At 48.7% G+C, this 14,942-nt stretch overlaps 1 protein-coding gene across 1 annotated transcript in view; it reads right to left on the bottom strand.

Annotated features, from left to right (window-relative positions):
- The window catches only part of stab1 (stabilin 1), a 324,671-nt gene that overhangs the window by 111,127 nt on the left and 198,602 nt on the right, over positions 1–14,942 (bottom strand). The window contains exons 38-41 of the mRNA XM_038812582.1: positions 12,820–13,015; positions 11,602–11,697; positions 10,101–10,146; positions 9,615–9,694 (exon numbers count right to left, since the gene is read on the bottom strand). Coding sequence (XP_038668510.1) covers positions 9,615–9,694; positions 10,101–10,146; positions 11,602–11,697; positions 12,820–13,015 — 418 coding nt within the window. The remainder of the gene's footprint in view (positions 1–9,614; positions 9,695–10,100; positions 10,147–11,601; positions 11,698–12,819; positions 13,016–14,942) is intronic.

The following is a 14,942-nucleotide window of genomic DNA, read 5'->3' on the forward strand; positions in this document are numbered from 1 at the left end:
CTGGGTCCTGTAAAGATTGTAATTCTGCAGAAAGCATGCAGTAATGTATAAATGCAGGTTGGATTTATTGGTTGTGTTAAGAAACTAATAAGGAATATCTTTTCTGTGTTTAGTGTATCATTTGTTTACTAAATGATGATTAGTTGATGTTGATTTTCGTTTATTTCCTATAGTAAATGTCTTAAAATTTGAAATCTTGTTGTGCGATTCCTTTAAGTCAATCACTGGGAATTCAAATCTTACTTTAAATGTTACCAGCCTCTATGCGGATCATAATATCAGACAGACTGTCAGGTTTATTTTGGATGGCAGTACCACTTAACCAGATGCGGAATACGTTTATTTGGTGCAGTTTCCAACAAGCCTAATTTATGAAGATATATAGTGTACTGCGAATAGGTTAAATTGGGGGCGGGGGTTGCTGCCTTTGAATCAGGAGGGCGTGGTTTCATAATCCCACTCCAGAGAATGTTGTGCAAAATCTCGGGTGACACTCCAGTGTAGTAGTGAGAGAGTGCTGCTCTGTCCGGGGTGCCACCTTTGGATGAGATGCTAAAAGCAAGGTCCTGTCTGCCCAGTCAGGTGGATGTAAAATATCTCATGACACGCTTTAAAGATCTTGGGAGCTGACCCTGGTGTCCCGGCTAATATTTCTACCCCAATCAACAACACTAAAAAAGACAGGAAAAAAGCAAATTATTGCGGATGCTGGAATCTGAAACGAAGGGGAAAATGCTGGAAAATCTCAGCAAGTCTGGCAGCATCTGTAGGAAGAGAAAAGAGCTAACGTTTCGAGTCCGATGACTCTTTGTCAAAGCTAACACATTTATAAATATTTCCCACTTTCTCTGTGTTGGAACCAACAATTCTACGGACACGTGCTTGTAGGATTAGAATAGTGGTTTTAATATAGTCACAACAGAGCCAGCCGGTTAGCCATTGGACTTTCGGTGAACTGGCCGGCTGACCATGTGGCACTGACCTTTTATACAGCAGCTTCCGGGGGAGGAGTCCTGGGCAGAGCCAAGGGAGAAGCCCCTTACAACTCGAGCATTCCCAGAGCTACTCCCCCTGGAGGACAGGTAGTGCAACTGCACTTACAATACAGACACATGTATATACAGATTACAATCTGGTGTGAATCACATTCACCACATTCGCCCCCTGTGAAAAAATCGAGACCGGCGGGGATGGTGGCTCACAGAGTTAGTCTGTCCGCTGGATGAATTGTTCTTTTCGATCTGCTGAGCACCAGGGTTGCAGCCTCTTGCGGTGGCTGTGTGGGTGTTGAGAGCTGGGGCACGATGGCAGACTCCGGGGCGGGTCTCGTCCGAACTTCATACACCTCTGGCTCGACCGGAGACTGGGGGCGGGCTGGTTCTGGCGCGTGGAACCGGTGGGGTGAGCTTGCGGAATCGGGGGCGCGAGGGGGCAGCAGCATAGGGAACGGGGTAAGGGGTTCCTCAGCGGGGATGGGGGGGGGGGGGGGTGGGGCTGGATCCAGTGGGTGCCAGGTCACGAAGGGATACTGTGTCCTGGCGACCGTCCGGGAACTCCACGAATGCGTACTGAGGGTTGGAATGGAAGAGGTGCATCTTTTCAACAAGGGGGTCAGTTTTGTTCCCCCTGACGTGCTTCCTCAGGAGGACCGGGCCTGGTGTCCTCAGCCACGCCGGAAGTGAGACTCCCGTGGTAGTGCCCCTAGAAAAAATGAAGAGTCGCTCGTGAGGGGTTTGATTTGTAGCTGTACAGAGGAGGGATCTGATTGCGTGGAGCGCGTCTGGGAGGACTTCTTGCCATTGGGAGGCTTGGAGTTTTCTAGACCGGAGCGTCAGTAGGACGGTCTTCCAGACCGGAGCGTCAGTAGGATGGTCTTCCAGACCGTCGCGTTCTCCCTCTCCACCTGCCCGTTCCCCCTGGGGTTGTAACTGGTAGTCCTGCTTGAGGCGATGCCCTTGTCGAGCAGGTACTGACGCAGCTCGTCGCTCATAAAGGACGAACCCCGGTCGCTGTGCACGTAGCTGGGGAAAACGAACAGGGTGAAGACACTATGCAGGGCCCTAATGACTGTGTGGGAGGTCATATCAGGGCATGGAATGGCAAAAGGGAATCGGGAGAACTCGTCGATGATGTTGAGGAAGTAAATGTTCTTGTTAGTGGAGGGGAGTGGCCCTTTGAAATCGATCGCAAGGCGTTCAAAGGGCCTAGAAGCCTTGACCAGGTGGGCCCTATCTGGTCTATAGAAGTGCGGTTTGCACTCTGCACAGATCGGGCAGTCCCTGGTGACCGCTTTTACCTCCTCGTTGGAGAAAGGCAGGTTTCGGGCTCTGATGTAGTGGGCGAGCCGGGTGACCCCTGGATGGCAGAGATCAACGTGGATGACTTTCAGACGGCTGATCTGCGCGCTGGCGCATGTCCCGCGGGATAGGGCATCTGAGGGCTCGTTGAGCTTCCCCGGTCGATATTTAATATCGTAACTATAGGTGGAGAGTTCGATCCTCCACCGAAGGATTTTATCATTTTTATTTTGCCCCTTTGCGAGTTGTCAAACATAAAGGCAACCGATCGTTGGTCGGTGATGAGGGTGAAACTCCTACCTGCGAGGTAGTGCCTCCAGTGACGAACAGCCTCCACGATGGCTTTTCCTTCCTTCTCGACTGAGGAGTGTCGGAGTTCTGAAGCGGATAGGGTATGGGAGAAAAATGCAACGGGCCTCCCTGCCTGATTTAAAGTGGCTGCTAGAGCTACCTCTAAGGCGTGGCTCTCAACCTGAAAGGGAGTGGATTCATCCACCGCCCGCATGGCTGCTTTGGCGATGTCCTCCTTGATGCAGCTGAAGGCCTGGCGTGCCTCAGCTGACAGGGGAAATCGTGTGGCCTTAAAGAGTGGGCGGGCTTTGTCCGCATATTGAGGGACCCACTGGGCGTAGTATGAGAAGAACCCCAAGCACCGTTTGAGGGCCTTGGGGCAATGAGGGAGGGGGAGTTCTAAGAGGGGGCGCATGTGGTCCGGGTCTGGGCCCAGGACTCCATTCTCCACGACGTAGCCGAGGATGGCCAGACTGTTTGTGCGGAAAACGCATTTCTCCTTGTTATAAGTGAGATTTAATTTCTGTGCCGTTTGGAGAAAACTGTGGAGGTTGGCGTCGTGGTTCTGCTGCAGATGGTAACATTGTCCAGATACGGAAACGTGGCCCGCAGCCTGTACTGGTCTACCATTTGGTCCATTGCTCGTTGGAACACCGAAACCCCGTTAGTGACGCCGAAAGGGACCCGGAGGAAATGGAAGAGGCGGCCATCGGCCTCGAATGCCGTGTAGTGGCGGTCCTCCGGACGGATTGGGAGCTGGTGGTATGCAGACTTCAGATCCACCGTGGAAAATAGCCGATATTGGGCGATCTGATTAACCATGTCTGCAATTCTGGGGAGGGGATACGCGTCTTACCAGCTCTGGATGTATAAAGCTCTCGGTGCTCCCGGAGTCAAAGAGGCATGGCGTGCTGTACCCGTTGATCTGGACCTCCGCCATCGAACTTCGTAGGTGCTTGGGGCGGGATTGATCCAGGATGACTGCGCTGAGTTGCGGGTAGTCGGCGGCTCGATCAGCTGTGCTGGAGTGGCCCCGTGATGACTGCCCTCTGAGTTCGTAGTCGTCCAGGTGAGTTTCAGAGTTTGAAGGGGATGGATCCCAAGATGGCCGCCCCCATGAGTCACACATGGCCGGCCGCATGGAGGAGGATTGTCAAGATGGCCGCCCCCATGAGTCGCACATGTCGGGTGGGGGCGGAGTCGGCCTACAGGCTGCAGCATTTCGGGGCCTGCAGGTCTGTGAATTCAGGGAACAAGTGCTTTGAGCCGTGGGAGGGTTAGAGGCTGGGACTTTCTTTGCCAGACACACTCTGGTATAGTGTCCTTTTCACCCGCAGCTGCTGCAGGTCGCGTTACGGGCCGGGCAGTGCTGCCGTGGGTGCTGGCTTTGGCCACAGAAATGGCTGGCTGAAGCAGCCGAGTAGCTGGCTGGGGCAGCAGAGTAACTGGCTTTGGCAGCGCGGTAGCTGGGGGGCCGTGCGGCACAGGCTTGGGGGGACTGTTGGTCGGGGGTCCGCGATGAGGTCGTGGGGTCCGCGGGAAACGAGGTGAGGCTGCGGAAGGAAATTTCCATAGTGGTAGCAGCCTCCACAGTAGTGTCTAAGTCCTGGGCCCCCTTTTCTAGCAGTCTTTGGCTTAATAATGACAGTCATTGGAAAGATTGTTCAATTCCCTTACAATCACGGCTAGCGTTTCTGTAGGCCGCTGACGGCGGGTCGTAAACACGTGGCGTGCATAAACCTCGTTAATGGGCCTAACGTACATTTTGTCCAATATTGCCAGCGCTGCGGTGTAAGAACCGGCCAGATTTAGCTGTGTGGAGATTGTGTGGCTTACCCTCGCGTGCAGTAGGCTGAGTTTTTGTTCCTCCGTTGTTCCGGCGGTGCTGGCTTCTGCCAGGTAGGCTTTAAAACATCTCAGCCAATGGGAAAAGATTTCCTTAGCCTCTGCATCCTCTGGGTCGAGTTCTAGGCGTCCGGGCTTGAGGGCTGCTTCCATGATTACAATCCGGTGTGAATCACATTCACCACACTCTATCTGTTAGCTTTGACAAAGAGTCATTGGACTCGAAACGTTAGCTCTTTTCTCTCCCTACAGATGCTGCCAGACATGCTGAGATTCTCCAGCATTTTCCTCTTCGTACTAAAAAAGACAGGCTATCTACTCAGTATCACATTGCTGTTTATGGGACCTTGTTGTACAAAATGTTGCTGACAATTTTACAACATTACAGCAGTGACTACATTTAGCACAGTGGGCTAAGCAGCTGGCGTGTAATGCAGAACAATGCCAGCAACGTGGGTTCATATTCCTGTACCGGCCTACCCGAACAGGCACTGGAATGTGGCGACTAGGGGCTTTTCACAGTAACTTAATTGAAGCCTACTTGTGACAATAAGCGATTATTATTATTATTATTTCAGAAAATACTTCATCAGTTATCAAGTACTTTGAACGTCCTGAATTTTTGAAAATTGTTACACAGATGTAGTTATTTTTTGCTTTCTTCTTTCCTGGGCAGTTTAATATTAATAATAACCTTTATTGTCACCAGTTGGCTTACATTAACACTGCAATGAAGTTACTGTGAAAAGACCCCAGTTGCCAGACTCTGGCACTTGTTCGGGTACACAGAGGGAGAATTCAGAATATCCAATTCACCTAACAGCACGTCTTTCGAGACTTGCGGGAGGAAACCCACCCAGACACAGGGAGAACGCGCAGACTTCACACAGTGACCCAAGACGGGAATCAAACCTGGGACCCTGGAGCTGTGAAGCAACAGTGCTATCCACTGTGCTACCGTGCTGCCGTTTGTTATAAAAAGTCAATTGTGCAAAACTATTTCATGCAGCATGAACTTCTTTCTTCCTTATAATTGATTTATTTTTATTTTTTTTACGAGGGGAGGTGACGAGGGGAGGGTGACGAATGGGGTGATGAGGGAGGAGTGACGATGGGGGGTGATGAGGGCGTTGTCCAGGAGGGGGTGACGAGGGGGGTGACGAGGAGGGGTGATGAGGGGGATAACGAGAGGGGGTGACAAGGGAGTGTTGGTGAGGGAGGGTGGCAAGGAGATTATGGGGGGGGGTAAGGTTATGGGGGGGGTCAGGTTATGGGGGATTAGGGCTATAGGGGGTTAGTGTTATGGAGGGGTAGGGTTATAGAAGGGTAGGGATGGAGGGGGGTAGGGTTAGAGGGGATAGGGTTAGAGGGGGTAGGATTAGAGGGAGGTAGGGTTAGAGGGGGTAGGGTTAGAGGGGGTAGGGTTAAAGGGGGGTAGGGTTAGAGGGGGATAGGGTTAGAGGGGGATAGGGTTAGAGGGGTAGGGTTAGATGGGGTAGGGTTACAGGGGGTAGGGTTAGAGGGGGGTAGGGTTAGAGGGGGTAGGGTTAGAGGGGGTAGGGTTAGAGGGGGTAGGGTTAGAGGGGGTAGGGTTAGAGGGGGTAGGGTTAGAGGGGGTAGGGTTAGAGGGGGTAGGGTTAGAGGGGGTAGGGTTAGAGGGGGTAGGGTTAGAGGGGGTAGGGTTAGAGGGGGTAGGGTTAGAGGGGGTAGGGTTAGAGGGGGTAGGGTTAGAGGGGGTAGGGTTAGAGGGGGTAGGGTTAGAGGGGGTAGGGTTAGAGGGGGTAGGGTTAGAGGGGGTAGGGTTAGAGGGGGTAGGGTTAGAGGGGGTAGGGTTAGAGGGGGTAGGGTTAGAGGGGGGTAGGGTTAGAGGGGGGTAGGGTTAGAGGGGGGTAGGGTTAGAGGGGGGTAGGGTTAGAGGGGGGTAGGGTTAGAGGGGGGTAGGGTTGGAGGGGGGTAGGGTTGGAGGGGGGTAGGATTAGAGGGGGGTAGGATTAGAGGGGGGTAGGGTTAGAGGGGGATAGGGTTAGAGGGGGTAGGGTTAGAGGGGGTAGGGTTAGAGAGGGGCAGGGTTAGAGAGGGGTAGGGTTAGAGGGGGTAGGGTTAGAGGGGGGTAGGGTTAGAGGGGGGTAGGGTTAGAGGGGGGTAGGGTTAGAGGGGGGTAGGGTTAGAGGGGGATAGGGTTAGAGGGGGGTAGGGTTAGAGGGGGGTAGGGTTAGAGGGGGGTAGGGTTAGAGGGGGGTAGGGTTAGAGGGGGTAGGGTTAGAGGGGGGTAGGGTTAGAGGGGGGTAGGGTTAGAGGGGGTAGGGTTAGAGGGGGGTAGGGTTAGAGGTGGATAGGGTTAGAGGTGGGTAGGGTTAGAGGGGTAGGGTTAGAGAGGGGTAGGGTTAGAGGGAGGTAGGGTTAGAGGGGGTAGGGTTAGAGGGGGGTAGGGTTAGAGGGGGGTAGTGTTAGAGGGGGATAGGGTTAGAGGGGTAGGGTTAGAGGGGGTAGGGTTAGAGGGGGTAGGGTTAGAGGGGATAGGGTTAGAGGGGATAGGGTTAGAGGGGGATAGGGTTAGAGGGGGATAGGGTTAGAGGGAGATAGGGTTAGAGGGAGATAGGGTTAGAGGGGTAGGGTTAGAGGGGTAGGGTTAGAGGGGGGTAGGGTTAGAGGGGGGTAGGGTTAGAGCGGGTAGGGTTAGAGGGGGGTAGGTTTAGAGGGGGGTAGGGTTAGAGCGGGTAGGGTTAGAGGGGGGTAGGGCTATGGGGGGTAGGGTTATGGGGGGTTATGGGGAAGGGTTATGGGGGGGTTATGTGGGGGGGGGTTATGGGGGAGGGAGGGTTATGAGGTGGGAGGGGTTATGGGGAGAGGGGATTATCTGGGTGGTTATGTGGGACGGGGGTGGAGTTGTGTGGGGGGGGTTATGTGGTGGGGGTTATGTGGGGGTGTTGTTAGGGTTTAGTCAGATTTTGGAAAAGGAGGGGAGGAAATCAATTGATGTCATAAGTAACAGGGAGCAGTGAGTATAGTTTAATGGTTCTTTTTCGGGTTGGAAAGCTGTAAGTAGGGGAGTGCCACAGGAATCAGTGCAGGGGTCCTCAACTATTTACAACCTATATCAGTAACTTAATGATGGGATAAAATGTATGGTAGTTAAATTTGCTGATGACACCGAGATAGGTAGGAAAGTAAATTGGTACGAAGAGGCAAAGAGGCTACAAAGCGATAGAGACAGGTACAATCAGTGGGCAAAAACTTAGTGTACAATGTGGGAAAATGTGAACTTGTTTACTTTGGTGGGTAGGGTCAAAAAGCAATATTTTCTTAAAATGGAGAGGAATTGCAGAACTCAGTGATACACAGTGACCGATGTCCTGGTACATGAATCATAAAAAGCTGGTGTGCAGGTACAGCCATTGATTAGGAAGACAAATGGAATGTTGTTTATTTCAAGGGAAATGGGTTACAAAAGGAGGTTTTACTGCAGCTCTACAGGGCTTGGTGAGACCACATCTGGGGTTCGATGTTCAATCCTTATTTTTAAAAATATACAATTGTGTTGGAAGCAGTTCAGAGAAGATTCACTCCACTCATTTCAGGAATGAAAGGCTTATCATATGCTGGGACTATACCCATTGGAGCTTAGAAAAATGAGAGGTAATCTTATTGAAACATGGAAGATCCTGAGAGTACTTGACAGGGTAGATGCTGAGAGGATGTTTCCTCTTAGTAGGGAGACTTGAACCAGGGGACACATTTTAAGAATAAGGGGTCTGTCTCCCTTTTAAGATGGAGCGGAGGAGAAATCTTTTCTCTTAGAGAGTTATTATTATGTGAAATTCTTTACTCTGGAAAGCTGTGGAGACTGTGTCATTGAATATATTCAAGGTTGTGTTGGATAGATCTTTGATTAAAGGGAGTCAAGGAGTGGGGTGTAGACAAGCGGTGTTGAGACCACAGCCAGATCTGCCATGATCTTATTGAATGGTGAATCAGGCTTGAAGGGCTGAATGGCCTCTCCCTGCTCCTAAATCCTATGCTGCCATCATCACTAAAGCAGATCATCTAGAGCAGCACGGTGACACAGTGATTAGCACTGTTGTCTCAAGGTGCCGAGGACCCGGGTTTGATCCCGTCCCCGGGTAACTGTCTGTGTGGGGTTTGCACATTCTCCCCGTGTCTGTGTGGGTCTCAACCCCACAATCCACAGATGTGCAGGGTAGGTGGTTTGGCCACACTAAATTGCCCCTTAATTGGAAAAATTATCTGGTCATTATCATATTGTTGTTTGTGGGATCTTGCCATGTGGAAATTGGCTGTTGCTTTTCCTTCATTAGAAGGGTGACTATGTGCCAGTACCTAACTGGCTCTAAAGTGCTTTGGGGTGGCTTGAGGTTATGAAAAGCGCTGTAAAATTTCAATACATTTCTTTCAAAACATTTTCCCTGTTTGGATTTATTGGGCGGGATTCTCCGCGAACCGGCGGGGCGGGCCACTCCAGCGCTAAGGAGTGGCGTGAACCACTCCGGCGTCGGGCTGCCCCGAAGGTGCGGGATTGTCCGCACCTTCAGGGACTAGGCCAGTGGCGGAGAGTTTGGCGCCGCACCAGCCGGCGTGGAAGGGCTTGGCGCCATGCCAACCGGTGCCGAAGGGCCTCCGCCAGCCGGCACGAGTTGGCGCATGTGTGGGAGCGCCAGCGTGTGCTGGCGTCATCCCAGCGCATGCGCAGGGGGTTCTTCTCCGCACCGGCCATGGCGGAGGTTGAGAGCGGCCGGTGCGGAGGGAAAGAGTGCCCCCCCGGCACAGGCCCACCCGCGGATCGGTGGGCCCCGATCGCGGGCCAGGCCACCGTGGGGCACCCCCCGGGGCCAGATCCCCCCCCCCCCCCCCCCCCCCCCCCCCCGAGGACTCTGCAGGCCGCCCATGCAGCCAGGAACCGCCAGTAAGGACCTGTTGTGATTTACGTGGGCGGGACCACTGAAAACGGGCGGCTACTCGGCCCATCGTGGGCTGGAGAATCGCCGCGGGGGGCGCTGCCAGCAGCTCCCCCACCAAAACCCTGGCGCCGGAGAATTCAGCAGCCGGTGGAGGCGAGACTCACGCCGGCCCCCGGCGATTCTCCGACCCTGCGGGGGGTTGGAGAATCCCGTCCGTACACTTTGCTTTGACTTTTCCGACAACAGATATATTTCATAGTCGTACCTGAGCAGTAGGTTCCATTTCCAGTGTAGCCAGCAGAACAGGAGCAGGAGGCCACAGAGCCTGGTGACCCTGGAAGGCAACTAAAACACACAGACACTCAGCTTGTTTTTCTATTGTCAGTTTACACACGGGACTTTATTTATGGCTTTTCACCACTGATAGCAGTGATTTTACAGAGATATTTTGGAATGCTGTGTTGTGTTTCTATTGTTCAGTACCAGGAAGTGCACTATGTGTGGGAGATATCCTGGAAATGTAACCCATAATATGACCAGATGTTTCACCCATCATCATGATGTAGTACAAACATTTTCAGAATGTTACCTCATTGCTGCCTCAGCAATGAATTAACATCTGCATAAATTCAAAACCTGGGCCCCTGTTCCAACATTCATAAAAATAATAACACTGGAATTGCAGCTATTTGCATTATTCCGACAAGAGCTGAGCTGTAAGGAAAACTGAAATTAGATTTGTTTCACTTACTTGGCATTGGGATGGCAAGTATCATTGCAGTTATCATTTAGAATTCCTGTTAAAGAGAAATACTGGATCATTAAGTCATAATTCATTTTTGTTTCTGGAAAGTGAGGGGCAATTTGTAGAACTGCATATTTAGCTAATTTTTTCTTATAAGTGTAACAAGTTTCTATAGAAGCACGTAATTTGGAATTTTACGTTTGGTTTCACCCAAAGCTTCCATAAAGAGAATGAAAAATTAGCGCTTCTGCTGGTTTACAGAATCCATGGATTATACAAGTGCAGACCTGATGAATATAAATCTATTTATCATTTTAATTTGGGTAAAGGTTCCCACAATCTAAAATGAGAACATTTTTTTCGAAAAAAAAATAATTTGAGTGTTTCACAAATATGATGAGAACAATAGCAAAAACAGCACAAAAATATAACATTAACCAGTGCACTATGGAAAAGAGCTCGTCATTGACTAGCAAAGTAGCAATTAAACATTGATCCGTAGGGTAACAAAACATATAGGGGGAAATTCACAGCAGAAGATCCCAGTAATCTAAGAGAAATCCATCTATTAAAGCTAAGTTCACAATTAGTCTGAATAAGATGATAACAAATCCACACAAATATAGGGGGCGATTCTCCGAGCCCCGTACCGGGCCGGAGACTCGCCGCAACTGCGCTACAATGCCCCGACGCCGGCGCGCGATTCTCCGAGGTGCAGAGAATCAGCGTCATTTGCGCCGGCGCGTTTGACGCGGTGCTGGCCGTGGGCCACTGGAATCGGCGGGGCCGCCGATACTCCAGCCTGGATGGGCCAAGCAGCCGCGCGGATACAACAGAGTTCCACTGGCGCCGTTCACCCCTGGTCGCTGCCGGTGGGAAATCTGCGCGAAGGGCCAGGGGCCAGCTTTTGGGGTGGTGATCTCTCACCGGGAGGGGGGGGGGCTCCGATAGGGTCTGGCCCGCGATCGGGCCGGCTTCTTCCCCACCCCGGGCCTACTTTGTTGCGCGGCCGGCCCCTGAACACCGACGCCATGTTGAGTCGGGGTCGCCGCGCAGAAGAAGTCCCCCGCGCATGCGCAGGTTGGCGCGGCCCAACTGTGCATGCGTGGGTTGGCACGGCGCCCATTTAGCACTGGGGAGGGAGGCTGAAGTGGCCTGAACCGCTCCCGCGCCATGATGGCCCCCTGTGGGAGACAGAATCGGTTGGCCCTATGCCTGTTCCGCGGCGTCGTGAAATGGGCTCCATTTTGGAGAATCGCCCCCATAATGTCCAGCACCAAATGGATTAGTGCCCAAATTAAAAAACTCTCAATCATTCAGTGATTGCCAGGCATAAAAACAAGTGTGTTTTAAACAACCATCTGAAACACTGATGTCACATGTTTTCTCATCATGTCCAAAAACCATACTAAATCAGAATTCCTTTCAGATAAGAATATTGCAAATATACTCAGACACTCTGTTCAATACATGTACTTTTTTGAGTTAAGGCTTATAATATTCTCACCTATAGCACAATTTGTACCTCTCCACCCTTTGAAACAGTTGCAATTTCCATCACCATCTAGTCCATCATTGCATTTCCCATTTACGCACTTGCATTCTAAACACACACAAATAATAATTTCTGTTATACATTATACATAATATGTGTAAAAGTGTTAAAGGAAGAAAACAACATGCAGATGTAGCTTGATAATCCATGACAAGCTATACTGAATGGCTGTACCATTAAATGAGGCATTGAACAGTCATCAGGCACTTTTTTACAGGAATGGAGGAAAGAACTAGGGGAACTCATTGGCCAAAATTTTCCAATGATTCTTGCCGGCGGGATCTTCTGGTCCCGCCGACAGCGAACCCCTGCTGGAGAATCCTCGCTGACAACGGTGGGATCAGGTGACCCTGCTGCCGGCCAATGGTAGGCTGCCTCTGCTGCTGCAGAACACTCCACAGTGGTTGTGAAAAGTCCCTCTCACAATGTGGATCCCTAACATACCTCCTAGCAACCATTTATAGAGCCGTATATGTATCTGTGAGCAAATCACCTCTCTATCCCCTGAAGAGTGAATAGTATGTGGTTGTGAAAGAACTAAAAAAGAGAGATGAAAATATCAACAACCAATATCACAAAACCATGTACTAATATGGTGAAGACTGAGCAAAGGTTATTGCAAAATTATGTGTAAGGTTAGTGCAACGCCACCAGTTAATATAAAACAAATAAAAAGTGTATATTGTACAAGGTAAAATATTATCGTAATAATAGAAATCGCATCTTGTGGTACATTGTCAACACTCAGAAAGAACATTTGTCCTTCCAATGAGCTAAACAGAAACATTCTTGCTCAAAATTATTTTCCAAGGTAACCCACTGGACAATGCAGCCTTGTCTACCTGTGAGTGGTCAAATAAAATGGAAACATTCTAACTGAATTCAAAATTCTAGCCCAATCTACAAGAAAATAGAAATACGACTGAATAGAAATAAAATAGGTTAAAAAAAAATGAACTTAACACTTGCATTTCTGTAAAACTTATGCTTATTCTGGTGAGAATATATCATGGTACCTATTGATGTTGATAGCTTTAAGCAGTCTGAGATCAGGTTACAATACTCAGATGCACATTTGTAAGACTTGCATCAAGCAACACATCTTACAAAATCAATAATATTGTCTCCTGTACTAATCCAGTCATAGTTTAAAGTTCGTATTGTCCATACCATTTTCACAATGTGTTCCGTATCTACCAGCTTCACACGTTTCACAGGCAGTGCCTTGAAATCCTTCCTGACACAGGCACTCTCCAGTTCCATTAATATTATCTTGACAGATGCCGAAATTGGAGCACCAAGCATCTGGCTTGCCAGGACACATCTGGCACTTTGGTCCAAAATATCCGAAACAGCATTCTGAAGTCTAAAACAACCAAAAAGAGGGATGAGGTGCTGAATCAGGAATAAAAGTATTTCTTGAGAAGGAGTACAATCAGATCATGTGTTGAATCTTGCATTCATGAGGGAAAACTCTGAAAGTTTGCCCATAAAATATTGTACATACTTGCATGCATGAAGCTACATTAGTGGAACTAAAATGGAATTTAATGGGGAGCCAATGAGCATTCTGTTTATTACACTCAGAATAGTTTATTTTCTACAGTACTTGCTTTATTTTAAAGCCAAAAAATTGGAGATAACTGTTGCCATCTGTCAAACACCATCGTGTGAGCATTGCAAATACTTACACTATTTCCAGACCAAGTATGTTTGATAAAATATTTATTTCCTATTGAAAAGGAAGACTCACAAGCACACTAATTGGTTTTCCATTTTCCATCTCCTAAACATGAATTAATTCTGCCGCGTGTTTTGTTTGTTTTCTATTTTGTTCACAACTAGGATAGCAACTCAATTTGTCAACTGAATATACAGTTTTACAAAGGGACCAAGAACCTAAATATTATGAGTTCTGCTTCTGGATATTCCAGTCACGCACAATTTCAACTGTCTTTATGGTGTGAATATTTCATTGGTGTCAGTCCTGTATTCGTTCTCTTTCTTCGAGTAGCATATCAAAACATTCTGTCGATATGGGGGGGATGGTTAAAGGCCAGACCTGATGCCTTTTCAGCTGTAATTGTAAAGTAAGTGGCAAAGAAAGGGAGAGGTTTTCTAAATGTATACAGCACTACTTTCTGCATTAGTTTACAATAAGGGATAAAACATTGCTAATTCTACTTTTGGAAAATAAAAATGGTACAATGAGGTCATATAAATGTAGGGGAACATTTATATACTGCCATAAGCATAAATAAACCTGGACTTTGACATCAAGAGCACAATATCCTAAATATGGAGGTGACCTTTGAATGGCCAAATTGGATTGCAGTTTTGAATCTGTCTGAAGCATCTAGGCATTGTGGCCCAAGGAGGATAAAGGTTCTGTTTAGAGTAGGACTAAGCCACAAAGGTTAGAAGGGTTCATGGATGATTTCCATTGCACTCAGTTATTTTAAGTCAGCTGGGGAAATGCTTTGTCTTTTAATGATTATACTTCTGATATTGAAATGACTTATTCAAACATTTTTCAATCTGTATATATCAATGAAAACGGAAGAGCTAGTGATGCATGAGGCTGCACGGGCTCTTCAATTAATGAAAAGGATTGGATTCGGTCCACTGTGGAAACGTGATTTGAGAAAGTTACCAGGGAACATGTGGATAATTGGCATAGCCAGAAGAACTAGCGCTGATGTCAGGAGGATTTTCTTTTTCACAGAGGATTTATGACTTTTGGAATATGTCATTGACAGTGAATGAAGATTTGCTGCAAGCCTTCAAAAGGAAACCGGGTGAGTTCTTAACTGTGGTCAGCATCATAGGATAGGCCGGGGCACAGGACAATGATTCTCCCAGTCACTGAGGTCTCTTGGAACCTGTGTGATCATCACTGCATATCAAGGATCAATTGTATTTCTCTCTGAATTGACCCAAGGGTAAATATTTGTATTTTTGCTTCTTACAAGAGGAGATTACATGGTTACTGGGAGTAGGGTAAAGGCAGCAATTAAGATCATGGTGTTAAGTTGCAGCATGATAGTGTGGGACAGGCTTGATGGACCTGCTGTTATTTTCCTCATCATCATTTTAGTATGTTTTTATATTCCTAATTGGACATTTATTACAAACAAATGTCAAAATACTGCAGGGAATTTCCAACTGAGTGGTAGTGGAGGAACAACAGAAATCAGCCAATTTCCCATTCTTCATTCCTATCCAGTAACAACTGCTTAGTGCTTGCTTGTAAATACGGGATGAGGATAGGATAGGACTCCACTAAGATCGCT

Source organism: Scyliorhinus canicula, chromosome 11, assembly GCF_902713615.1.
Source record: "Scyliorhinus canicula chromosome 11, sScyCan1.1, whole genome shotgun sequence".
Lineage (NCBI taxonomy): Eukaryota > Metazoa > Chordata > Chondrichthyes > Carcharhiniformes > Scyliorhinidae > Scyliorhinus > Scyliorhinus canicula.